General features: G+C 43.3%; 1 protein-coding gene across 3 annotated transcripts; it reads right to left on the bottom strand.

Moving 5' to 3' along the window:
- Positions 1-21,768: 21,768 nt before the first annotated feature.
- Positions 21,769-26,014, bottom strand: LOC131083743 (cytochrome c oxidase assembly protein COX18, mitochondrial). Of its 3 annotated transcripts, none has more exons than XM_058024670.1 (6): positions 25,736-26,014; positions 24,544-24,644; positions 24,167-24,330; positions 23,195-23,307; positions 22,762-22,872; positions 21,769-22,078 (listed from the first exon to the last, which is right to left on the bottom strand). In XM_058024670.1, the coding sequence occupies exons 1-6, from the start codon at positions 26,012-26,014 to the stop codon at positions 21,896-21,898; spliced, it is 951 nt and encodes a 316-aa protein (XP_057880653.1). In that variant the 3' UTR covers positions 21,769-21,895. The 3 variants fall into 3 exon arrangements, with proteins under 3 accessions (XP_057880653.1, XP_057880655.1, XP_057880654.1); XM_058024672.1 differs by having other exon boundaries at positions 24,544-24,648; positions 25,908-25,959; XM_058024671.1 differs by having other exon boundaries at positions 24,544-24,648; positions 25,736-25,816.
- Between the last annotated feature and the right edge of the window lie 128 nt (positions 26,015-26,142).

The raw sequence follows: 26,142 nt of genomic DNA, 5'->3' as shown, positions 1-26,142 counted from the left end.
GAAAGAGAGTCAATGCCTGTCACCAGAGTTTGTCAACATTACCAGGAATTAAAATCAGGCCTGTTTGCAACTCTTTACAAGCAAGAAACAAACACCCAACTCAGCATCAGATTCTATATGGTTCATAGACAGAGGTACAGTGGGATTACTGCACAGTTACAGGGAATTTCATGAGGACATCCCAAGAAGCTCCTGTCCACAGGAGAGACATGGTAACTGTCAATATGGACATTCCCATTTCATTCCAAAAATTAAAAACCCCTGAATACTAACCCCTAAGGACATGTGGCTGGTTCACGGACACCGCAGCCACAGCAGCTCAGTTGCAGTGAATTTCCAGGATGGAGGCAGCCAGATTTCTCTCCTCCATCTTTGATCCCCTTTGGGCACCTGAAAGCTGCCTGTGAAGGGCCATGACATGAGCGATATGGTTGTCACTGGCAGCTCTCTTTTGATCTTGGTGACGTAAGGCAAGACTGAAGTGGGTGCTGCCAATGCTACAAAGCCACATTCTGAACCTGTTTTTCTCTTACAAAGTCAAGGCAGTGCTAGATTCCAGTGGCATGGGACCTTGTCCAACCCTACATTCCCTGGGAGATAAGGAGGGCATTGACTGGGCTTGGAACTGCCCAGATGCTTCAGCCAAAAGCAAAGGGAGACAGATTCAAGTTCTGTTTGTCCATTTACATGCCATCACAGAAAAACTCCCTATAGAGACACACTGCCTATTAATCTAGAACAGACAACTGTGATCCAAATGTCATTTCAGCAGTCGAACAGGGAGATACAGCACAAATTATTTACAAAATAAGCTTAATGAAGAAACACATTGGGTCACAGCTGCTGTTCAGACTAGGCTGGAAGCAATCCAAAAACCAGAAGGAAGTAAATTAGAAGGAGAGATCAAGAGCTTGCTCCTGTAAAGAAATCCTAGCTTTGAAATCCAAAATATCTAATCCCAACTACCAATATTTCTTCCAGAGCAGTGGGAGGCATCTACAAAGAACACCTGGACTCTTTGTAGACCAGCAAAAGCCCACCACAACTTTTGGATGTCCTTGAAAAGGGCCAGCAAACAACAAAACCATGACCTCATGGCTTCTCAAACTATCCCCAAAATCAGAGACTTTTCAGAGTGAAGAGGAATATTAGTGCCTGAAATTGGTACAGATGGAGCACTGCCTGTCCTGTGAGGGAGGATTGGGGTCAATCTTGTTAGACATAATAGGACTTTATTCCGTATGGATGACAAGATTTGGCTTCTACTGTTATGAGAGTGGCTAAGTGCAGTTGTGGTTTAACCAAATTCACAGGAGGTTGAATGAGGCTACTGAGACAAACTAGGCAGCAAACTTCCAAAGGCTGCTGGAATATTTAAGATTCCACCTCGCCTGGTGGATGCCTGCAAAACATAAATGTAATTTCCATTATGAAAAGGATTAAATTTGAAACGGCTGCTGGCTTATATAAGAATTATCAGGGCTATCAGTCCATATCATCAAGGCATAAGCTGATCACCAGCTGGGATCAGGAAGAAATCCTCTCTACTCCAAGCCCAACACAGCTACAGTGTTGGATAATTAACAGGATATTGGGGAGAGGCAGATTAACACCTTGCTTTAAAGTACTCAGAAGTGGGATATTAGGCCAGATGGACAGTTATCTGCTCCACTAATACAACTTTTCTACTCTTACAAAAACACACCATTGCTCAACAGAAATTCCCAATTACTCCTGGGTTTGGTGCCATATGAATCACTGACCACTTGAACCACTGACATTTCAGTGGTTTTACTACAATCTGTGGCTCCTGGAATGTCCCAAAGTCAGGATCTCTCTTGCCACCCTCACTAATCACAACTGCAAACCAGGGAAGGACTGTCTCTGATTGCTATGGCAAAGCCATGAACAGATTCCTGAGTCCCAGGATGCACAGCCTTGGCCTGAGGCATTCCAAAATCCATCTGCATTATTGTACATTACAGCTGCTGCTCCCCTGCTCCAAAGAGCCAGCCTGAGCTGTCTAACAGAGAAAAGTTGCCTTTTTTTGAGAGGCTTGTGTCAAAGAACTTTTAGAGAATAAGACACAGCGAGTATTCAGCCCGCATTAAATCATTTTGGCAACAAAACTGATGAAGAAAAACACAATAAAAATGCTGCAAAGAACTTTTCCAAATGTTTCTTTGAAAGAATTTGTACACAGCCAAGAGCTGCTGGTTCCACATCAAACTCCTAGGCCAATCTGTTATTTCTTTCTTTTCATTTTCCAAAGATTTTATTGGTACCTCTAAATTTTCAAGCTTTTTATAAGGCAAAGAGCATGTCTCGCCAATGACTCTTCCTCTACAACTCTGCAAGTTTTGCTTCCAGTGTTTTACCATTATCTTGAAGTACTTAAGGTTGCAACATCTTCAGATTTTGCACCATTTAACTGTGGCAAGTCTCTGCTAAATGTCTGATATAGCAGTGAAAGAGTTATCAGCTTAATTATTTACACAAAGACTGTAAGGGAAGAGTCACCAATTAGAAATTAAAATCACCTACCTCAGAATCCCAGGACTGCTCACTTCCACTTGATACCACAGAAAGCAACGGCAGTTCCTGTTTCTTAAAAGAGAAATGTGTTAAATTCACAATTTCACCTTTTCAAGATGGAAGAGGCTCCAGTAAGGTTGATTCATTCCAGACCATCTCACTGATATTATTGCTAATTGTGACCTATGTCCTTCACATTCATTTTAGGCAACCGAAAGAGCAATTTTATGTTTTAAAAAGATAAAACTGAAGCCAAAAACTTTCAGCTGCTTAAATCTTTTTTGGCTGTTCAGTTCCAATGAGAATTTCCTATATCTGGGGTTTGAGTGGTAATGAAACTATCAGGAGTTCATCAGAAATCTGATTCAATTTTGTCCCAATAATACTTGCCTTTAATTCTGTATGAAACAGGACAAGTGTTTTCAAGCTACATTTGCTTCTAGAAAAACTTTTTTTTTTTTCTTAGCACAAAATAAATATCTGCTTATTGCTATTTTATCTGAAAAAATGTTTTCAGAAAAATGCTTGGGAAATATTCAGGAAATGTCATGTAATGTAAGACTTTTCCAAGGTATCCTGGAAGTTTCAGAAAGCTCCAAGCTGCTCTGGGTCACCCAGCCTCCAGCAGGCTGTGAAATGTATACAGGGCATGGCATCATGCATGCAGTGCTGGGAAAGGTTAGCCTTTAACCACAGGGCAGGATGGACTGGACAAGCAAAATTCACTTCAGAAGCTAAAGAGATGAAGTCATGTCACACTTGAGCTGCACTCAACTTCCTCAGCACTTTTGGGAGCTGTCCTGACCAGTCCCTAAGCTGCGTGTGCTTTCCCTGAAGCAGTTCAGAAGTTCTTCACAGGACCAAAGACATGCTCATACATTCCCTTGAGACCGGGCTCAAAGAAGTGGAATTCCCCTCCCTCCCCATAAATCCCTGATGTACAACAAATGACATCTTGCAGGGTTGGGAAAAAATCTTTTTTTACCAAACAAATCCTATTGTTTGCTTGATTCTTGTGGTTTCCTGGTGCTGGGTGGAGTATGGGGACAGCACTAATTCCACAAGCTCTAAATCAGCCAGTTGCCTGGCTTGGAGGCTGGTCTTGCAAGGGCACCAAGGAGCCTCTAACCACATTCTAAAGCAGAAACTCTTTTACACAAAAAACACTTCAAACATCAAGAATGCTTTCATTAACACCCTGTGCGCCAGACTGAATTCAGACTCTCTCAAAGATTAGGAATGCCAGCACAATTCCATAACAAATGCTGGAAACCAGCCAAGAAAACTCCATGCTGCAAGTTGATACAGGAAATCTGTAAATTCAACACATGTAAACACAAACTTTAAGTCATGCAACAATATAAGCTGCTGAAACACTTTCTCTGGAAGTGTCCAAGGCCTGCTTGGACAGGGCAGTGGAAGGTGTCCCTTCCCATGGCAGGGGGGTGGATTGGGATGATCCTTCAAGACCCCTTCCAACCCAAACCATTTTGTGATTCCATGACAGAAGTTACTGCTTCCATTTCCTTGCAACTTGCTAAAAACCAGAAGAAGGTGGGAGACATTTTATAATTGGGTCAGCACAATAAATACTAATTAAATTAATAATGGTTCCATTAGGCAAAAATTACACTAACACAGAATTTGAGTCCACTACTCCCCAGACCGCGGTTATTACTCTAAAGACTTGTTAGCTATGGAAGCACGATGCCAGTCATATTTTTCAGAAACAGAACAACATTTCTTCCATCCTTTATTGGAAGAGACAAAAAAATAACAATCCTAAAGAGGTGTGGCTATTAAAAATCATCTGCTATCTTTGGCTAGAGCAAGAGGAGGCAGCTCCAGCAATCAAGCCAGGTCCCTGGAGTGGAAAGAAGAATTCTGTCTCTTATCCACTTTCCAAGTTATTCCAAACCCTGAGTTCTGCCAGATCCAGTAAAGAACTGCACTTGATGACACCTGTAGTTTTGAAGCCAAGTCTCCTCTCTCTGCTACATCATAACTCTCCATAGAAGGGAGAAATTCCTGACTCTTCACTGACATCTGCCAATTCCTTGTCACCCACGGGCACACACATTGGTACTAACTCATCTCTAAGGTCCCTTCCAACATAAACCAGCCTACAATCTTAAGAATCAGATTATTTTTTATACAAATTTACTGCTATTGAAATAAAATTTAAAAAACAGGAAAAAAACCCAACAAAATCTCTCACTGAAATCCTCATTTGACTATGGGCTTACACCAGCTCCTGGCCTACAAAACAAACATCACTGAACTACTTCTAATTTTAAGTTTTGAACTGTATTCTGAACCATTTTAAAACATGTAAATGATTAAGCTTGTGTCCTGGTTTGAGAGAAAGTAAGTTTTTTGGGATGCTGTGGTCAAATCAATAGGTGCTCAGATTTGAATATTGGCACCTGGTGTGGCCACTGAGGACATGGATACACCTCTGAGAACACAGGGGTTAAAAGAAGAGAACTCCCAGGAAAACTTTCTCTTGTGTTCCAGCGGTGAAAGAGTTCAGACCTCCCCTGCCTGCCGGGTGAGGTAGGGCCTTGGACAGAGAAGGGAGGTGAAGGCTGCAGGATGGAAGGGTGGAGCAACACTGTAGAGTCACGGGGCAGCCCCCCCAGGGGGGAGAGAAAGAGAGAAAGAAAGACGGTGCCTGTGCCACCTTGAAATTTGAGGCCAAGAAGGAGAAGGGGGGAGGTGCGGTGAGAAGGTGCCCGGCAGAGCTGTGGGAGTTCTGGACAGGCACAGCCTGAGATTTTTAACCCTTTTCTTGGATGATGGAAACCTTACAAATGCTGATCCTCCTGGATTTGAATGAGAAGAGAGACAGAGATGAGATAAGAAGAAATGGGCCACGAGAGAAGTGGAGAAGAATCTCGAGTAGGCGGAGGTGATGGAGTGACCTTTGGCTGGACTTTTCTTGTATAGCCATGGACAGAACCATTTTTCCTGAGACAGAGACTGCATTTAGGGGGAGGCAATGGCTTGGAGCCAAGAGAGTGCAGTGATGTTATGTGAAGGAGTGCGTGAACAGAGACGACAGGTGAGGAGGGTGGTGGTGCCCTCTGTCTTCGGGGAAGAAGATCTCTGCTCTCAAGACCCCTCAGCCCCAGGGGGTGAATTTGGGAGGGACAGGTGTCCCAAAAGTGAGAGACTGTGCCTTTTTTCGGAATGGGACAAAGCATCCTTAAAGGGGAACCGTAGAAGCAGCTCTGGTCCACGCACAGTGGTGAGAGCTCTGGACATGGAAGGAAGAGGTCACGATGGAAAAGATCTCCGGGGGGTGCCCCATGCAACAGGAAACACAAGAGGTCTCAACTGTGTTTCCAGGGGAAGCCTATGGCACAAGGGGGACTCCTCACTCCTTGATGAACTGAGAATTGATTATCTAAAGGGTGGTGATGGACTGAGAGTTGATGCTCTGAGGGGTGGATGTATTGGACATTTGGTGGGGGGGAGGAGGAATGTTTTTGGAAGGTTTTAATCCTTTCTGTGTGTTTCTTTTTACACATAGTTGTAGGTTAATAAAGTTTTTTCTTTATTCCTAAGTTGGGGTCTGCTTTGCTCTATTCCTGGTCACAGCTCACAGCAGACACCAGGGAGCATATATTTTCATAGGGGCACTGGCATTGTGCCAGCATCAAACCGTGACAGCTTGACATCATAATGTATATAAAGAAATACAGAGCACCTTGTACCTGTTTTCTCCCCTTTCAATGTATATCAAACTGTTCTTCATTTGCAACTTTTATTATCTCCTCTCCTTTTTCTTAAAATCTGCACATCTACCTCTCAGGCAGGTTCTCTGTCCTGGTGAAGTCAGAAATATACTGACTAGAAGGTCCTTTCCAAGTTTCTCATTCCCCATTAGCTGCCATAGCCTTTTCCCCAAGATACTAACTTATTTACAGAGACATGTGAATCACAGCATTTCACAGTGCTTTAAATAATTGTTACTGCAGAGACATCAGCCAGACAAAGACGCAGAACCTTGGCTGGGATAGTTCTGCCTCGTCAGGACAAGGTTTAGTTGCTGTGTTCTTTCTGGACAGTGGTAAAAGCTCAGGGCTGGGGAAGGATGTAAATATCTTGTCTGGCTGGCCCAAGTACTGATGTAGAATACATTTGCTAAATGTTCTAGCAGAGGTCAGAAAATTGCTTGGAATGGCTTAGAAACCATTCTGAATTAGAGAAATGTTTTCATTATATTGCAAGAGTTCTATTGTCATTACATTGCAAGGGTTCCACATTGCTAGAGTTTGGTATCTCCTTGATGTTTCTCATAGGCAGCTCCTCCAAGCACTGACTCTTCCTTGTCCTCGCAGCAGCCAGCTGCCTCCAGGTCCCCTCAACCAACCAACCCACTCTTTTATAGCACTCTTCTTGTTATTGGCTACAGCAGTGGCCTGTAAAAGTCAGGCCTGCTCCTAATCTTTAATAATTGGCTCAGCTGCAACTCCTTAAGGGTAAGATTACTTTCTATACTACCTTTATTTACTTATATTCTATCCCCCTACAAGCCCCCCTTTTTCTTTTAATCACGGAGTTGCAGCATTTCGAGAAGGACATGTTCAAATAAATTAACTTATGACACATTCATGTATTTCATTCAGAACTAATAGTTATACAAATGTTCAGACAACATATTATAGTATGAATATATGTATTTCTAAGTGTTAGTTCAGTGTTGTAGCTTTTCTTCAGTTTACAAAGTACTTATCGTCAAAATCTTTTACGCTTAACAAACATTAATAGCTGCAGTTGATATATTTCACCAATCAATAAACACATTGTACTAAATAACCGAACTATTCCTTTTCCAGTTCTTACAGTTGCTTTAGTAAATTCTCTCCTTCCTCTTTCAGTTTTATTACTTTTCCTCTTTCAGTTCTCTACCCACATCACCACGGGATCACGTTGGTCGATACTTAAGCCCCTTTTCCAAATCACTGTAGGGTCATATAGTTTAGTATGTGAGTCCTTTGTCCCGAATCCACAGGGTCACATAGTTTAATATTTGAGTCCTTTTTCCCAAGGTCACATCGAGGTCACCATTAGTTTTCATTATATTGCAAGAGTTCTACTGTCACTATATTGCAAAGGTTCCATATTGCTAGTTTTGTACCTCCTTGATGTTTCTCATAGGCAGCGCCTCTAAGCGCTGACTCTTCCTTCTTCTCGCAGCAACCAATTGACTCCAGGTCCCCTCAACCAACCAACCCACTCTTTTATAGCACTCTTCTTTTATCAGCCACAGCTGTGGCCTGTTAAATTCAGGCCTGTTCCCAATCTCTAATAATTGGCTCAGATGCAACTCATTAGATGATTACTTTCTATACTACCTTTATTTACTTATATTCTATCACCCTACAAAGAAACAGCTTCATGATTATCAGAAAAGTGTTTACATCCTTAATACATGAAAATACAAGGAACATGACTTGTTCAGAAATAAAGCCTGCAATTTCCAATTCATTTATTGACCTGTCCTGTAAGAGACTATTTTTTATTGCAGCATTCACAGCCAGGTGACACATAAAAGAAAAGCATGTGTCAGCACTTCCCCTCCAGATGTTTTCTGTCCCTGCTTACCTCTTGCCTAGCTCCCTGCCTATCTCCTCGCTCCCTCCCACCTCAGAAAGCCTCTCCATGGCTTTCTCCCCCTGCTGCTGCACCTTCTGCCCACCCCTTTGCCACCTGAACAAACACAGTTTATTTCCATCCTGCAAACTGTCAGAATATCTCCCGATTTCTCTACTTGTCTAGAGTGACTCAGGCAGGAAGCTGATCTTGGATGCCCCAAATACATCCAAAGAAAGGCTACAAAATCACTGTGCTGCTTCCACACATACAGAGCAGCCAGCACTGAGGCCTCCTGGAGTGAGCCTGTTCTCACCTCAGCACGAGGGCTTAAGAAACCTGGGATAACTGGGTAGGGTCCTGAAAATTCCACTTGAAGCATCAAGTGGAGTTTTCTGGTCGTGGATCTTTTCTTTCATAAATATTATACACACCTGATCCTGCAGGAGACTCATGTCATCAAAAAAACTAGTACATGCCTCGCAATTGTCAAATTTCTGTGATTATCCAGGGACCGACAGCAATTCAGCAATTGGATTTTCTTCACAACTTGGCAGCACAGACTACTCAAACATTATGTTTTAGGATCTTCCCCCCCTCGACAGATTCACCACCAGGACCATCACTTTGACCAACCAGCTTTTGAAATACAACAATGATGTGTCATTGCTGGATCCACAGGTAGGGATATCCTTCTACTCTTATCCTTTCTTTCTCTTCATTACATATTTCATTTGATTATGTTCTTATGCTTTTATATTGCTACATTTCTACAGATAATAAACAAAATGGCTACACATCTCCTTCCCACTGCAACCAAACTGTTCTAAAATAAACCCCAAATATTTATATTATTTATAGTTATAGTTACATTTAACACCAGTCATTTTGCTCAAATCCACCCCCAGGGATCTATTAACAACTTGGGTTACTCCCACCTTCAGGGGCAGGTCATAACATTAAAAGTGGCTTCACAGACAGGATTACTCCAAGAGGTGCTGAGGAGGTTTTTTTGCGGGGATAACAGTGTTGGACAAAGAAGAACTGATTTATGGTCAAAGCTGGAATCTTGAGCAGAAGCTGAGCAGAATATCTGCATGAACGGGACTTACATTTTTGATTACAGGAATAGCACCTGTCTGCTGTAGGACAATCCTTTCCTTTTTTTCCTCTTTCTCCATCTCCTATGTTAGGACTAGCATCACAGACAAAAAGGCCCCATCACTCAGATCCTGGTCACTGCTGAGAGCCGTGGGCAACCAGAGGAATGGCTGACGGGCTCAAAAAAGCCAGTGGGAAGCGGGGCAGGGGGGCACAGGCCGAGCTCTCTGTATGTAAGGCAGGCCCAGCTCCACCCCGCACCTCTGAGCCACTGTCAGCCTCTTGTCCACCAAAATGGCTGAGGCTGACTGCATGGCCTGCTCCAAAAAGGCAGATTCATTTGTGACCTGCCTCTAAATGGCACTGACTGACCCGCAGCCTGTCGAGAGACACAAAATGGCACCAACCCACAGCCTGCTGAGAGCCACAAAATGGCGGCTGCTGACCCACAGCCTGCTGAGAGCCACAAAATGGCAGCTGCTGACCCACAGACTGCCAAGAGCCACAAAATGGCGGCTGCTGACCCACAGACTGCCAAGAGCCACAAAATGGCGGCTGCTGACCCACAGACTGCTGCAAAATGGTGGAAACTGACCCATAGAGACTGCTTAGAGCCCAAAATTGTGGGAACCGACTCACAGACTGGTGAGAGCCCCAAAATGGCTGTGAATGATCCACAGAGGGCCACAAAATGGTGGCAACTGACCCACAGACTGCTGAGAACCACAAAATGGCAGCAAATGACCCAAGGCCTGCCGAGAGTCACAAAATGGCGGTGATGGACTCACATACTGCCAAGAACCACAAAATAGTATTGACTGACCCACAGGCTGCTGAGAAGTCCAAAATGGCAGGAACTGACCTGTGTCCTTATACAAAATGGCAGTGACTGATGCACAGACTACTGAGAGCCACAAAATGGTGGCTGTTGGCCCACAGAGACTGCTTAGAGACCCAAAATGGCTGTGACTGACTGCGTGGGCCCCACAGTGAACATTAAAGTGCATCTGTGCCTGGGGGAGGCCCCAGGAGACCAGAGCAGATAAAAGAAGTGACACATGGGTTAAGACACTCCACTGCCATGGATTTAGAAGCAGCTGAGACCACGTGGAATCCTGGGGTGATCAATATATATATTTTCTCTTTTCTCTTTTTCTTTCTTTCCCTCTTTCATCTACCTTCTTCTTCTCAAAATACAATATAATAAAATATAATGTAAGCCAGACAGAAAAATGCAGTCATCACCTTAGCAAGTGCCTTGCTGTGTCTCGATAAGTTAAAGTTGACTGAGTTTAAGTTTGCTAAGTTAAAACTTGTGAAGCATCTTACCTTTGTCTGGATGTTGTTTTAAAATTCGCCTAGTACCTTCTTTTACCTTTGCAAGCTTGAAAATAAATCTGTTACTGTACCTCTTGAGAACTTGCCTTTTTTCTCTGTGTACTGCCCAGAGCAAATCAAACTACTTTCCCCTAAACACAGTGAGCAGGTTAGGGTATAATAATCTTAAATTCCAAATTAGTTCGTTGAAAAAACACAACCAACCAAACCAAACCCAGACCCTACTGAAAGGAGATCTCATTTTTTAAATGGCTCCTGATAAAGAACTGCCTTTTATCCCACTCTAGTGCTACCACGTGCATTTTACTCCTGGCTCACTTGTAGCATGAAGCACTTACAAGATGGGTCAGTGGTGTCCCTGTCAGTGCTCAGGGAATAGGGAGACTCAGACCTTGAAGAGCTTTTCCAATCTCAAAACTCTGAGTCTATGACAGAAAAAAAGCATATTTCCCATGTACCCCTTGAGAACCCACCTGAAGGCTCCTTTGGGCAGGGCTGCCCTCTCCTGAGCACTGACTTGGGACTCCAGCTGGAGCTCTCCTCTACTTCAAAACTTCCCCAAACAGTACTGCAGGAAGAAAGAAAAGGCAAATCACCTGCAGCTGGCCCAGAGAATTCTATGAAACAGTAAAAGGCACTTCAGACTACCAGCTTTGGGAGAAAATAAATAGTGTTTCTGAGAAAAAGCAGTTAGAAAACACTGATAGAAAAAAAAAAAGTGTTTTGAGGTGCCACAAAATATTTGGAAAGCTGCTTGTTTCAGTGTGAAAACTCCTGGAAGTGACATAGAGTTCAACAGATGTGCACATGTGGCAATGTGTGAGGTCTACCTGCTGACACATCTGTGCCAGCATAGCCCACTTCCAGTGGATAAAAACAGTGCAGAAGTGAGGCAGCAGCACCTTAACATCATCAGCCAGGAGCATCAGCAACTTTCATCCACTCTAAAAAGATGTAGGTTGGTTGTGTTTTTTTAAGGACCCAAATTGTCTCACCAGAGAGAAAACCAGACACTGTGATTGCTTCAGCAATAATTTCTCTACCTCATTAATAATCTTAGGAGGCCAACTAATCACCACCCAAGGAAGAAGCTTTAAGCACAATGGGTACTTTCCTCCCTCCTATCACTTACCACAACACTTTGCCGTCTAGGTTTACCTCAATTTCAGCAAAGAAGTGTCTGAAATTTGGAGATCAAGCACATAAAAGTGTAAGCTAGAAATCAAGTCTTTTATTATAGCTTTATATTAGGGCCTCAAGTCAAAAAGGACCATGAGAACCGCAGTTTTTCCAATACTCCAGCAGTATGGAAAACTTTTTAAAAATTCAGGAATGCTTACTGAAAATCTGGATTTGTTTTTTCTAGGCAGTAAAATATTTGGATCAAGTGTCGCTTACAAGACAAACATATTGAAAACAAATCTGAGAAACCACTTGAAAGTCATTACAAAAAAGCACTTAGAAAAGGCTTGAGAGCAATTATCCAAAATTTTAGAATGAAAAAAAAAGGAAAAATGTATGAAGTATTTTGTAGCTGCCATTTACCTTTCTTTATAATAGCAGTTTTCCCTTGCAGTTCTGATTCGAGAGATGAGTTTCCACACCTATACAGTTAAAAATCACATTTTTTTCCTGTTACAGACAGAAAATCACCTACTAGATCAGCAGCAAAACTGCAGATTTTCTTAAGGCTCACACATGTAAAAGACAGAGACACAAGTGTGTGTGTACACGTGTATGTGTTTAGGCACGAGAACATACTTACTATGCCAGTGTTTCCAACCTTCATTTAAAGCCCAGCCATGTCCCTCTCAGCAGTGAGAAGCTTTAGCCACCCTCCCAGGATGTGCTATTAAAAATGGTGACATCTCTTTGCACAAAAACAATGTTGGAATGCTCGCCCTGAGGGATCAATTTTCCTGCGCACTCAGACGTAGCTAACAAAGAGATTAATTCACCACAGGTATAACTGCAAGGACTGCGGCACAACAAAAAAGGCTGAGCACGTTTCAAGGTCAAAGTAGTTTCTTTCGGGACTTTACAAAACAACTTTTTGTTATCACCTGGGGTTTCTCTCACATGAAATTATCACATCCACTGTCTTTTTTTTCCCCCAAAAAATCTGCAATGTATAGCAGCTTTAGCAGGTAACTTTCCTGGGATAAGGGACAGAACTGGCTATTTTCTGGCTATTTCAAACATGCATTATTGCCTCTCAGTTTGGAGCAGTGGTACTGTTGTGATGTCACTCTGGTACCCAACAAATGGATCCTAATTTCTCATAATCATAAAAATCCTGAGTAAAAAGTACTAGTCCTGAAAAGAAGCAGTGGAGTGACAGAGCTGCCACACAGTCATTTTGAATATTACTCCAGAACTATTCTCTTCAATGCAGGCATGTCACCAATTCATTTTTTTAAATTTTCCATATTCAAATTCCCTTTCTTATGTCATTTGCCTCACTTGCCCAGATGATGTCTCCAGGAGAGCCCACAGACAGACACATAATTGTTCACCTGGGTTCTTGGCATGTCAGCCATCCCTCTACAGAGTAATGTCCCATCATGGTTCAGGAAACCTCTCCTAACAAGACAATTTTGACACATCTCCATCAATCCACAATAAAACACACTTTTGTTGTTAAACCAGGGTTAATATTTTCAGACCACAGGATCTGTCAATAAAACAGGGTGATAAAACAATCAGTATCATTCTGACCCAAAGGAAATGGCGAGGAGGCAAATAAAGTTAAGGGCAGATTTCCTTCAAGTGTTTCTATGATACCTGAAATCACAGGAATCAGCCAGGGATCTCCCCCTGTGTCTCAGCAGTGCCCCTGTTTTTCCTCCTCCTTCAGCTTTACATAATCACAACATGAATTTCGTGCCCACACAACCAAATAATTGCATATGAAAGGGCAAGAAAGCACATTTAATGTAAAAAACAAAAACAACACCTCTCTGGAGAGATATTTCATTTTCCTATTGCTTGAACTGACATGAGGCAGCCCAGGAAAATCAGTCCCCAACCTACCTTGCTGGATCTGGCAAGAGTCTGTCTACCTTTTTAGGGAAAGAAATCAGTACAAATGTTTCCTAACCTGATGTTTTAATGTGGAATTCACCAAAAAGTGAGGGGGGTTTTATGGGCTTGAGAGAAGATAAATGCCTTTGAGAATTTATTTGCTGAGCAAGTAAGACAGAAAACACCAAATTACTGTGGAATTTTCAGTGAAGAGAAATAGCTACACGCAGAGAACACAGAGCCTTCCCTCACACCCGCCATCTCCACCATGTCTGGATGCCTGAAAAATACCAACAGCAGAAAGGTGAAGTATGGAAGTTCAGCCAAATGTTACCTCTGTCTACCTGAAAACCTAGTGTGCTGGGGTTTGGGATAACCCTCATTAATAGGGAGACAGGGCCATCAATGGGAACTAATCCATACTGCCTGTCTCTACCTTTACATGATGCTGTATCCACACTTTTAAAGCAGTTTAACTCTTTGGAAATTAAGAGGATCCATGCAAAAAATTTAATACTCCAAAGAGAAGAAAAAATTGGTGCTGTGCTTTTTCAGCTTGCCAAGTTTAAGGAATGTTATTGAGGACTCTCTTACATAAATGTTCCTCAACCTCTGAATGAACCAACAGGTCTTAAAAACTGCATTAGCCAAAGAAATTCCCACAGCAAATGAAACATTCAGCCGAGAGTGCACTGGACTTTTCTACGAGCAGCACAAAGAAAACTCCAAATGGCAACTTAGTGTTTCCTGTTTGGGTCTAAAGGAACCCAACAAGCTCGTGAGGAGCAGCTGCCAGCACCCAGACAGTAAAACCACACCACATTGACTCCTCCTAGAAGATGAAGCTGAAGCTGATGGGAGCAGTTTAAGGCAAGGAATGCAATGCCTGAATGCCAGATGGCTGCTAAACAACCTATGGCTCCTCAAGGAAGGCAGAGAGCACTAGGACAGCCATCCTAGGACCCCAACAGGGGGGTCTCATTCCAACTCCATCTCCCACAGCCCATTCAAGAGCCTCATTCAATCCCCAACCCTCTGAGCATCCATTACCCACCCTGTGCACTGAGGCACATCTGCCAGCACTGCAACTGTCTGTGGCCAGTTCACAGTGCTCTGTGACACACAGCCACAGGCGTGAGGAAATAAATGGCAAATAAATGTACATCCCTAGGTCACACACCCTCTCTGTGTCTGCATACAGACACACATGTAGTCTTTAAATAAAAAAAGTATAACTCTATAGAAACCAAGCTGTAGCTGAACTGATTAAAGAAGAATCTTGCCACCATCCAGATGCACTGATCCAGGGTGATGGTTACATGTCTCTGGAGGTGAATTCATGCCACATGTAACACTAATGAGGTTCCCTGAGTGAATTCCTTAGAGCAAAAATGTCTTCTTCAGGCAAGAAAACAGCTCTTAGGAGTCAGGTCCTGTTGTTTCCAGGGCTCAGTGAGCTCCTATGACATGCAACAGAAAAACCTGCCTTCTGGCTGTCCTCAGGGTGTGAAGGAGCACAAAACCCATACACAAAACCCGCATTTCCAAATTCCTTCATCAGTTTTGTTTATATTTCCCTACACAAAGCCTTTATGGCTTGAGAATCAAGCCTTTGGGGTGGAATATCCTTGGGTTTACAGAGATATTCAGCATTCCAGCATCAAATTTTAGTAATAAAAGGCAACAGAGGCTGCAAGCTTGGAATAGCAATTAGGCTTGCTCCCAAAAAAAAGCAAGAAGTCTACATAAAATAAGCTGAGGGCGTTTAATCAGTGATAAACTTTAGAGCTCACACAGTTGACCCCTCTGAGCTTTTCTTTTGCAATGTGAAAGATATATTAAACTTGGAGAGACCTATGATGAGGAGCAGTTTATTTGCTCAGCTTCCTTCCATAAACCAGAAATATTTAGATGGAAACAGTCGGAAAGGATCCTACTACGCATGCTGGAATGCTCAGCCATAACCCATACACCATGGAGAGAAACAAGTGTTGGTTGCTAAATCATTTCAGTATTTTTGGCAGTCATGTTACAGATAAAAAAGGAGATGTGTTCCTTGTCCGCTCATGTGTCCAAATCATGGCACAAGCAAAGGGGTAAAAAAGAAACAATCTTTGTATCATTCTACTCTCAGGAGGAAGGAAATGGAGAAAAGAAAGAAATCTTTATTCCACTGAAATTAGTCACAGAACTCCTGCTGGCAGCAGCAGGTTTGAGACTTCAGAGACTCTCTCAAAGGGTGAACTTAGATGGATTCACTCAAATGAAGCATAAAAATAACACACTTGGCCAAAACTTGGAAAAATTTTGGCCCACAACAAGTCCCAGTGATGCTCATCCAAAGAGCAATGAGGAAAGACAGAAACCAACCCAAATCCACAGATGCTGACAGCACAGGAACACGACAGCTCCTCAGCTCAGCCCTGAACCACAAATCTGTGTTTTGCATAATTTAACAGCCTTAGAACATCCTCTCACCTGACAGAACCTGGGGAGAAATATTATAAAAGGCTAAAGCACCAGACAGATTTCATTTGGCCAGAGTAGTGGAGTTACTTTTCCCTGTATTCAGTATTTCCTATCTTTAGGGTTTTTAGAACCTGCTTAGTAGTCAAGGCCTCACTTCTGCAGTGCAGCACCTCCCAGATTTCAGTCTCATTTTCCACCAGCATCTTCAATCCAAATTCTGCATTGCCACAAGAGCAAACAGCTTGTGGCAGCAACCACCACGATCTAGACCCAGAGCCGAGCCAGACTATTCTTATCTTGGAGGCAGTCCTGGGGGAGCTGGCAGCCCTGGAAAAGCACACACGCTGCAGCTCCAAGCCCTCATGGTCTGTCAGCTGCACTCTGCTCCACTCTGACATGCCATGGCAACACTGCCACACTGCAGCAGCAACGGGAAAACGCTGGGAAACAACCAAACACAGCCCGGGGAACTGCAGTTATCTGCAGGAGCAGCTCTCAGGGTACAGCTATGCTGCCTTAAAGCAGCTCAAAACATCTCCACTCGTCCTCTCTTTCAACTTCTACCATCACTTCACTCAAAACAATCTGCATCTGAAGGGGTAAAGGTCACCATATAATTTTTTTAAGATTGTTGTCGTGTACATAAGTCAGTCTCTGGGGACTTTTTGCTGAAATCATGACTTTAAATATCTCCAAACAAAGCTTATCTCTCAGCCTTCCAGAGAGAGCATATAAAGTGGAAAAATGCAAGACTAGCAAAAGTTTTATTAGCAAATTAATTTGCACTTGTTTACTTTGTAAAATACAACAGAATTATTGGTTGCACTCTGGAGCAAGCACTTAGGCAGTAATGATATAAAAACCATGGACTGCACAGCAATTACAGAGGAAAACCAGGGACTCCAGGCAAATGGCCCCACCTGGGAATCCATGGACCCACTTGCAGTCCCTCCCCATTTCTCTTCTGACAAAGCTGCACCTTCTCCACTTACAAAAGTTAATAAGGACCTAGTGCTCAACTGTAACTCTGGCGATGCATTAAAGGAAGTCCTAAAAACAAGAAACATAAATATTTCCAAACTGCTGAGTGAGTATCAAGTACCTCTTTACAGACCCTTCAAAAAAAAAAAAAAAAAAAAAACAAAAACCTTTTCTCATTATGTGGCCAGCTGGACTTTAACAAAACGCACAAAGAACTTGAGTTCTAAACTAAACCTAAACTAAAATCCCTTTAGTTGTACTCACAAGGTTTAGGCTACATTGATATGAAACCTCCAGAAAGTTGCTGTCTGCCAACTTTCAATCTCCAGTTCCTCCTCAAAGCAGAAATAACATGCCTAGAGAGTACCACCACTATTTATATTTTATTAGCTACATTTCTAAGCAACTGATTTCCCCCAGTATAAGATTTTATCATTTATTTTCTAGACAGAGAGGGCTCAAGGTCAGGAATTCATCCAGAAGAACGTGCTCTCTGCCTGCAGCAGCTCCCTCAGCTCTGAGGTATGCCTGATAAACCTCTGTCAGCAGGAGAGAGGTCAGTTTTCTGTTCAAACTCAGGTGCTGAAAGAAAACCACTGCACTTGAGTGTTCTGGTACCTCCAACAGACCTCTCAAATCAAATCCAGCCTTTCAAAACTTCCAGGAAATCCGTATTTTAAATGCTATCCTGTCAGATAAGGTTCACAGTTCACCATTTTCCTACACACATTCCCAAGTGAAAAGCACGCACAAGGACAAATGGGAATCCAACACAGCCCTAAAGCCAAGCAGATGATCTGTCCTGCTCAAATTTAAGTATTTCTAAACTTACCATGTCCCTGCCTGAAGATTCCTGGCCCATCTCAGGTAGTCTTAAAACACCAGAGTGGAAAAGCACTTCCTGGCTTGCTTTACTTGCCTGCCAAGAGCACACTGTAACTACAATCCACAGACCTTCTTCTTCTCTTGCGCTTCCAAGGATCCATCACTCACCACGGGCTGGCATTCCACCCTCTCTGGAACAACTGCACATCCCTGACCAACAGCTCCCCAGAACACTCCAGATAAATACACTCAGCCCCAAACTCCTGAATCCACAGGGCCCTTCTCCTCAGGAGTGGATGATGTTGAAGGCTGGCATTTGTTTCCAATTAAAAATCTTCCCATTACTCCCTGTGTGGCAGCCACTGATATTTCAAGTGGCTTTCCAACCTCTCTGTCCCCTCCATTTCACACATTTGAGCCTTGGACTCCTAAAGCCAAAGTCAATCTTGTGACAGCATCCCAAATTCTCTGCTGTTCTCAGCAGCAAATACCAAAACCACCTTTCTACTGCTCAAGTGTGAACACAGGAGTGTGACTGCCCTGCAGGAAGGAAGGCAGGGTACTTGGCACAGGGAAATACCCTCCCTACCTCTCTCTAGGCCTGAAAAGGCCAGGTAATATTAAGCCTCAGAGCACACAGCACAATCCCCTTATTTTCATGAGGGATTTGAGTATGGGAGCTGGAAGATTTCCTCCAGAAGCCCAGTCCCTACAAATAAGGCAGTAGTGGTCTCTTCCACTTTCAAACAAAAGAAGGGGATTATATTAAGTAAAATAGGCTAAAAAAAGTTACTTACTATTATTCCAACTGCAAAGTTAATTAAGGCAATCAAATTATGAATAGGTACCTTGACAAATGAATCCACAGACTTCAACTCCTTAAATAAAGGAACATAGGGATGTGTGCACTCACCTTAATGATGAACCTAATTTACACAGGCTTCTTCAAACATCCCTACCCAAACCCAAAGCCTGTAACACTACAGTTTTGTGCAGCAAAAAGGGATCAAAATCATCGAGGTGCCATTGATGTGAAGCACTAATCCCTCATTCTGAATTTTTCTGTGATCCCTGAAACTCAGAAAACAGAACAGAACACCTCACTCGGGAAAGCAGCAGCTGCTGTTGCTTTTCAGCACTACGCTGAGCTTCAAAGGAATGGAGAATACCTTATTTACCATTAGAAAGCAGTTAGATTAATTAAATATAAGTAGGTTAATAACACCAAGTGGAAAAGGGATCCTGCTGGCAGCTGGCCACACGGCTGCACAAACTTTGGGGGGCTTTGCAAAGACAACCAGATTGCTCCAGACATCTGCCCGCTTCCCTTGGGCATCCTCAGCCACAAAGAGGGAGCAGCAAGGAGTTCTTCCCATTATTTTCAACTCAGCAGTGTTGAGCACTGGGTTACTTCAAAGGGGCACAGCAGTGAGGTGGAAAAGCAGTGTGCACTGTGAAGGACAGCCTGATTAAGCTCTGAAACAGCACCAAGATGAAAGAGAGGAGGAAAAAAGTTTTAGTGCAATGCTTGCCTGCCTGTCCTGATGTCAGAACCCAGCAGCCCTGCAGCTGATAGGAACAGGAGCACCCCCGTGTGTACAGCAATGCACTTAACAGTACTTTAAAGATTTTTACTTTCCAGAAACCATGGAACCGTGCCAAAAATGACACTCAGTCCAGGAAAAAAAATTCTTGCACTTCAAGGAATCCATCCTAGTAACTGAGCTTTGGATGAGGAGTTTGGATTCCCCACTAAAACAACGCCAAAGAACCACCAGGTGGACTGGCAAGGTGTCAAATTCTCCGGCAGACAGCAGCAACCCCTCCACCAGCCTGTAAAAGGTGTTGGATCATACTGATATCTCATTCCTCAATGGGACAGCAGCCAGCTCATCTCACCTACAGTGTTTCAGGCTAATAATCAGAGGGGAGCTAGGAAGGAAACTGCCCTCCTTTCTAAAACCACAATTATTTTATCACTACTGGGTTTTGCTCATTTGCCTACAATCACTTTGTTTTCAGCAAAGCCAGAACAGGAAGCAAACAGGAGAGGTGGAGACACAGTTAGAGCTATAAACCACATTACTTAAATAATAAAGGGTCATTCACAAAGAATATTGTACAGGTTTTTTTAAGACACTTCAGCTGGGTTTGTGAGAGAACACAGCGACAGGTTTTTCTGACTTCTTCTCCAGAAACCTCCCTTAGCCCTTCCACAGTCAAGGAGCACTCATTTGACCTGACACACACCATCATACATATCGTTGCTCCATCTTTGTCTCATCGACACGGACTGACAACAAAAAAACTGCATTACCATAAAAAGGCAAACAGCAAATTTCCGATCCTATTTCCTAGGAAGAGCATCTAACACTGAGACAAGGATTTTAGGCCAGACAATGTATTGGAACAGAGTTATTACTATGGCTGGGAACAGAGGTAAGCTTTTGTGTAAACAATGTCTTTTTGAAGGGCACAACCACAAAGATAACAAGCATCAAGTTCTCCAAGTTCACACTGCATCTTCAGGACAGAGGATGAAACAAGTATCACCCAGCCAGGATATTTCAGCACTTCTGAAGAGAACCCATTCAGGGAACTTGGACTTGCCTGACTTCAGTTTCTTAAGCTTAGGCTCCCTTTTCAGTCCATGCAGTGTTCCAACAACCCTCTTCCAGACTAAAATAATGCTGTGATAAATCCACCACCAAATACACTCACTGGAGAAACCTTATTCTCTTTTATCTCGCAGTGGTAGGTCTTGGGTGTAATTTTGTAAGGTTAAAATGGTGTAAAGCAAACATAAATGGAGAACTGCAAACCTAACAAGGCCAGCATTTGAACATTTCCTGCACTGAACATATGGGGTCCTGACAGAGCTGCAAGTCATTTTTTTTTCAGTGACCAGTTTCACAGCCCTCTTTATGCTTCCCAAAAAATATAATTTTATTTTTTTACTGCACACAAGACATAGCTGTTTCCAGCCTGCCCTGTTCCCAGGCTGGGAATGTGAGCCCCTTTCAGGTGAGACTGCTGAGGAAGGAGAGCTGACTTTCCTTTGCACTGCATGGAGCACCAGCTCCCCCTACCACCAGCTTCCCAGACAAAAACTCACTCCCCTTTCCATAGTCTTTTCCCAACACCTTCAGATGAGGCAAAATGACAATATTCATTCAGAGAAACCTCAAAGACGCTTTAAAAGTCTAGAACATTATCTTACCTGTAATGCAGACCTGGAAAGGGCTTTATCACATACCTTCTCACCTCCTTACCTGTGGGTTTTGAATTGTTAGACACCATTAGATGAGATGCTTTTGGCTGCTTTGCCATCCGTTTCACACCTGTTTTGGGGAGTATTTTTTGGTATAAAACATCCTGGCAGCATTCAGACACAACTATCACTGATGTTCTGAGACTCCTAACAGTGAAAACAGTGGAAGACCTCAGTGAAACATCCTTACAGGTAAAGTGCAGTGTTGTGAGTCCAATGACATCTGCACTTTTTCTTCTAAACTGCTGGTTTTAGTCAGCCCTATCTGTAAAGTTCCACTAGATTATCACAGCAACTCAAATAAATGTTTACAAGTCTGCATTAAAAATTTCTGCTTCTGAATTTTTGTCAGTTTACATCACAGTAGTAGCTTGGAATCTTTAAAAAAGTTAAGGTAAATAATTAATTAACGCTCATTTTAACAAAAAAAAAAAAAACAAAAACAAACCCAAACCTTTTCATCTTTAGGACTTAAGAATAAAAGAAAGGTGCTGTATACAAGTCACAGCTTTATTTAACACTCACCTGGCCAATTTCTTATGATAATTCAGGAGACCAACCTGGATTTCTGGACTACTGCAGCAGCAAAAGGACCCCCTTGAAACAAAGCTTCCCAGTAAAGACACATTTTTGCTGACCAATCCTTCCTCATGGCCAGCCAGCGTTTTATTGGGAAAATAAATATACAGCAAATAAGTACATCTGACTAGAACAGCATGACTTCACTGCTGAGGCAGCTCCTCCTGGAGCTCAGAGGTGCTGTTTCCTGAAGCTGTACTTGGAGGCCAAGGCAGCCAGCATGTCCCTGTAGGGCGTGTCCGAGTGGGACGGGGTCCTGGGGATGCGGCACAGGCGGCGGAAGGAGGGAGAGCGCAGCAGGAGGTTGTGGGACAGCCCCACCAGGCTCGAGGACAGCCAGTACAGCGCCATGGACTGCAACAACACAAGCACACATCAGCTCCCTGGAGGCAAGCAAAGTACCAGCCTCAGGCAGCTCCTCCTGAACCACAGCTGTGGGTTATTCCCAGGGATTGATGAAAATAACTCACCTAAACAACTCCTCCTGCTCTCATGCAATAATGGCTTCCATGTGAAATGTAACTGTCTGTCTCTGAACTCCTCTGGGGAAAGTGCCATCTACACTGAGGCTTGACAGCTCTTAATTCATATCAAGCTTGCTTCAACTTCTGTATTTAAAACTATAATTGAGCCAAACAACCACACACTTTATTTTTACTAAGAACACTCTGCAGTACAAAACCTGGTAAAAATGAGAAGTGTTTGAAGAAAGGAAGATGTGGAAAATTTCCTAATTTAAGAACTACACTGGTTTCCAGTGAACAAACATTTGTCTGTGTGTCTTTACACATAGCTTTCCTCTCCTTTTTTCAGGCTACATGGAGGACATTAACACCCTTCAAGTTTGCAAAGTCTTCCTCCTTGAACAAAAACATCCCAAAGGCAACGAGATTTAAGCATACACATAGACAGAACATGTGACTTTTCTTAAGCACACAGCAGTAGAGACAAGAAACATGTGAGGCCTTCAGGCTGTCCTCGATGCACCAGAACAGCCCAGGCACAGGTGACATCCCAGAGGTCACCTGGGTACTTACAGAGGGCACTGTGGCAGCAATAGGGATCATCACCACGGACACCGCACGGAAGAAGTTGGTGACGAGCCTCTGGATCCGTGAAACTGGCATTTTTGTTTGGGAAGCAAAGATCTGAAAGGGCAGAAACTCACAGTTACAAACAAACTCTTTTCGAAACGGCTGTACTCAAGATTAATACCTAGAAATCTCATTAGAGCAGCATCCTAAAGAAACTGCAGTCAAGACTAAATATTACTGAAGTTCAAGTAGATTTGAGACATGTCCCATCCGGCCTGGAGGCCTCTGAACAAAAACACCTAACACATTAAAATACACAGAGCAAAGAGATTGTGTTTCACTTCTGCCCAGTGCATTTGAAGCAGTGACAATCTGCAGCCACCTTCACGTGTTAGCCCTCTGCAGTCACTGCTGCTGGTTTATTCCACCAACATACCTCCACCACCAGCAAATTCACCAGCCCCAGGGACACTGGCAAAATCCACGTGGAATCAGGTGCCGTGAGGTCTGTGAACCACAGTGCTCCTCCTGAGGAAAACTGTTCTTGCACTACAGGGAAAAAATTGAAGAAAATACAAAATTCAGTATAATTTGCTGTCTCAAGTGAGCCAGAACTGTACCATATGTAAAATCAGAAACCAAAGTTTCTAGGTATGTTTTATCCACATGGTAAGTACAATTAAAGCCAAAATCTTCGGTTTAACACTCTGCTACCAATATAAGTAAGAAAAGTGAGAGATACAAGCTGAGACCTGGCTTAGCTCATGACAGCCACAGACAGGAAAATCTGCAATAAAAAATACTTCAATCTCAAATATTTTACAAGTCAGTGAGGAAAATAGGAATGCAGTAACCTACAGTGTTTATTTCCTGATTTTGAGAAAACTATATTCTTCTTAGTAGCTGTATAACTAGCCATCTTTGCTTAAAAAACAAAGTATAAACTCTTGTCTAAAAAATCAGTTGTTTTTTTTAAATTTAAAAGACCCTCACACATTCACCTTGTCTACAGTATTTCACATGGAAAGAGAATGGAAAGAGAAAAAATACAGATTAACAGTGAGTGTGGTGTGGCACATGTAATATGATTTGCTAAACAGGACTGTCAGACTACATTAAGTTTAGAACTAATTTCAAATATTACTTATTATTTATATTAATTAATTAAGGTTTATTATATTATAAGGTTTATTATTTATTATATATTAGGTTTAAAATCTGAGTAGCTGACTGATTTTTATATCAGCTTGTACACCAAGCTTGGGACATTGTGCCCTTTAACCAACAAGGTGCCTGTGAAGGCAGCAAGTGGGTAAGAGGTGACAGTGAGAGAAGATTTGTGTCCAGGTGCAGCACCTGTTTGTGGGACAGGACCCTTTTTCTGACCTCCACAAGTGCACTTGCCCACCTTCAGAGCCCAGCGCACCGACGCTGCAGTTGCGCAGAGCCAGGGACACGCACACCCACATGGGCACCTGCACCCACGGCAGCAGCGTGGCCTTGAAGGGGTGGCAGTTGTCCCGGACGTACAGCTCCGTGACAATCCTCCGCATGTTCCGGGCAAAGTGGGACCTTTGGGAGAGGAAAGCACAAGTCAGAGCTTTGACATGGACAAAAGCTGAAAGGTAACAGAATAAATAAATAAATAAACCGCAGGAGGGGAAAGAAAATCTAAGCTGTGGGCCGTGGCAGAACCTTGCTGCCAAAGCGCTGTTTGTGGCATCTTCCTTCCTGCACACCCCACTCCAGAACGGATTCAGGAGGTGTGGGCAATCCCCCTCGTACCTGGCCACCTTTTCAGACCAGCCCAGCTGCTTTCCACGCACTGAAACTTCATAGCGAAGGCGCTGGGCAAGCTCCTTAATCTCAGGCTGCAGGTTTTCCAGCTAGCTAAAGAAAAGGAGAACTGGTTGGGCACAATGGCAGGTAACACTCCCTCCCTCCCTCCGTTGTTAGTTATCCCTGGTAACTCAACACCTGAACAAGTATTACACTTGTTAATTATCACTGTAAAATTTAATTTCTGTACAGGAATTAATACGTATTAATAATGTACAGTAATTCATACACATTGCCACTGTAAAATTCAATACCTCAATGGGTATTATAATAATTATTACTCTTCTATGGTTTAATACCAGCACAGGCATCAAACATATTCATTACCACTGTAAGTTAACACCTGTAGGGGTAGGAAACCCCTGTGAGGGACAAGGCATCTTGTTAACGCCTCACTCAACATCAGTGAACACCTTTCATCTTTAAACAAAATAACTACGTAACGGTAACAGTGACAAGTAATTGCAGAAACAATCAAAAATACTCTCTTACTACTACATGAAATGAATACAGAATTTTAATCTTTTTAGATTTTGTACTTTTTAAAGAAAAAAGTGATTTCTATTACAGCTGAAACCAGGGCAATTCTTAGCAAGCATCTTTTTGCCTGCATTCAGGACTTGTAATCAGCTACTCCACTTAAGAAGACTCAGCTGTAATGGCACTTCAATGTTAAAAAAAAAACAAAACAAACGGTCAATTATAAAAACGAATAATAATATACAAATATAAATATATAATAGAAAATACATATATGCTTAAGAAAAATCTTAAATTAACAAACCAAAACCACTACAATATAATAGAATGTATTATTTACAAATATATTGTGTTACACATATGATAAAATATGTAAACTGTATATGTATATAAATAAAACGAAGAGCAATAAATTAAAGGCCATGAGGACACAACTCGGCAGTGAACAAAGTCACCACCCACAGCATAAGAGACCGTATTACACGAGTGCAACACACGCTCACTTCTACAACCAAAAAAAGCACAAAACGTAAAAATTCCTTTAAAAAAACCCCCAAACGCACCCAAACCCGCTGCAATAAAGGAATTGCGATGTTTATTCCGCGGCCCCCTCAGCCCCTCCACCGGTCCTTCCCTCAGAGCCCCTCAGCGCTCGCACCTTAGCCAGCAGCCGCCCCTGCTGCGCGGCCAGCGGTAGGGTCACGGCGGTGCGCAGCAAGGCGGCCCCGCCGGCGATGGCGGCCCAACAGGGCAGCCCGGTGGCCTCCTGCAGCGCCGCCAGCCCGCCCTCGGCCCAGTGCACGGGCGGGGACCCTGCCGCCCATTCGTACCAGCCCTCGGTGCCGCCGTGCCCGCTCGGCCCCGGCCCCGCTCCCGCTGCCGCCAGAGCCGCCACGGCCGGCGGGGCCCCCGCGCCCGCCCGCACGAGCCGCCACATGCCGACTGGCTCCGCCCCCTCCGCTGCGGCGCATGCGCCGCCCCGCCCCGCCCCATAGCGGCTGAGGGCACGGGGAGGGCGGCGCCTCACGGCGTGCCCTGCGCTGGGTCGGAACCCGGCTGCCCCGG

This window comes from Melospiza georgiana, chromosome 5, assembly GCF_028018845.1.
Source record: "Melospiza georgiana isolate bMelGeo1 chromosome 5, bMelGeo1.pri, whole genome shotgun sequence".
Lineage (NCBI taxonomy): Eukaryota > Metazoa > Chordata > Aves > Passeriformes > Passerellidae > Melospiza > Melospiza georgiana.
Note: the sequence above shows the minus strand (reverse complement) of the source record. Positions and strands in the feature narration are given on the sequence as shown.

Coding starts and splice junctions, on each gene's coding strand:
- LOC131083743 (XM_058024670.1), bottom strand. CDS start 26,014: ATGTGGCGGCTCGTGCGGGCGGGCGCGGGGGCCCCGCCGGCCGTGGCG. Junction 24,645..25,735: donor AGGGGCGGCTGCTGGCTAAG/GTGCGAGCGCTG, acceptor TTCTTTAGCTAG/CTGGAAAACCTGCAGCCTGA. Junction 23,308..24,166: donor CGGTGCGCTGGGCTCTGAAG/GTGGGCAAGTGC, acceptor TTTTCCCTGTAG/TGCAAGAACAGTTTTCCTCA.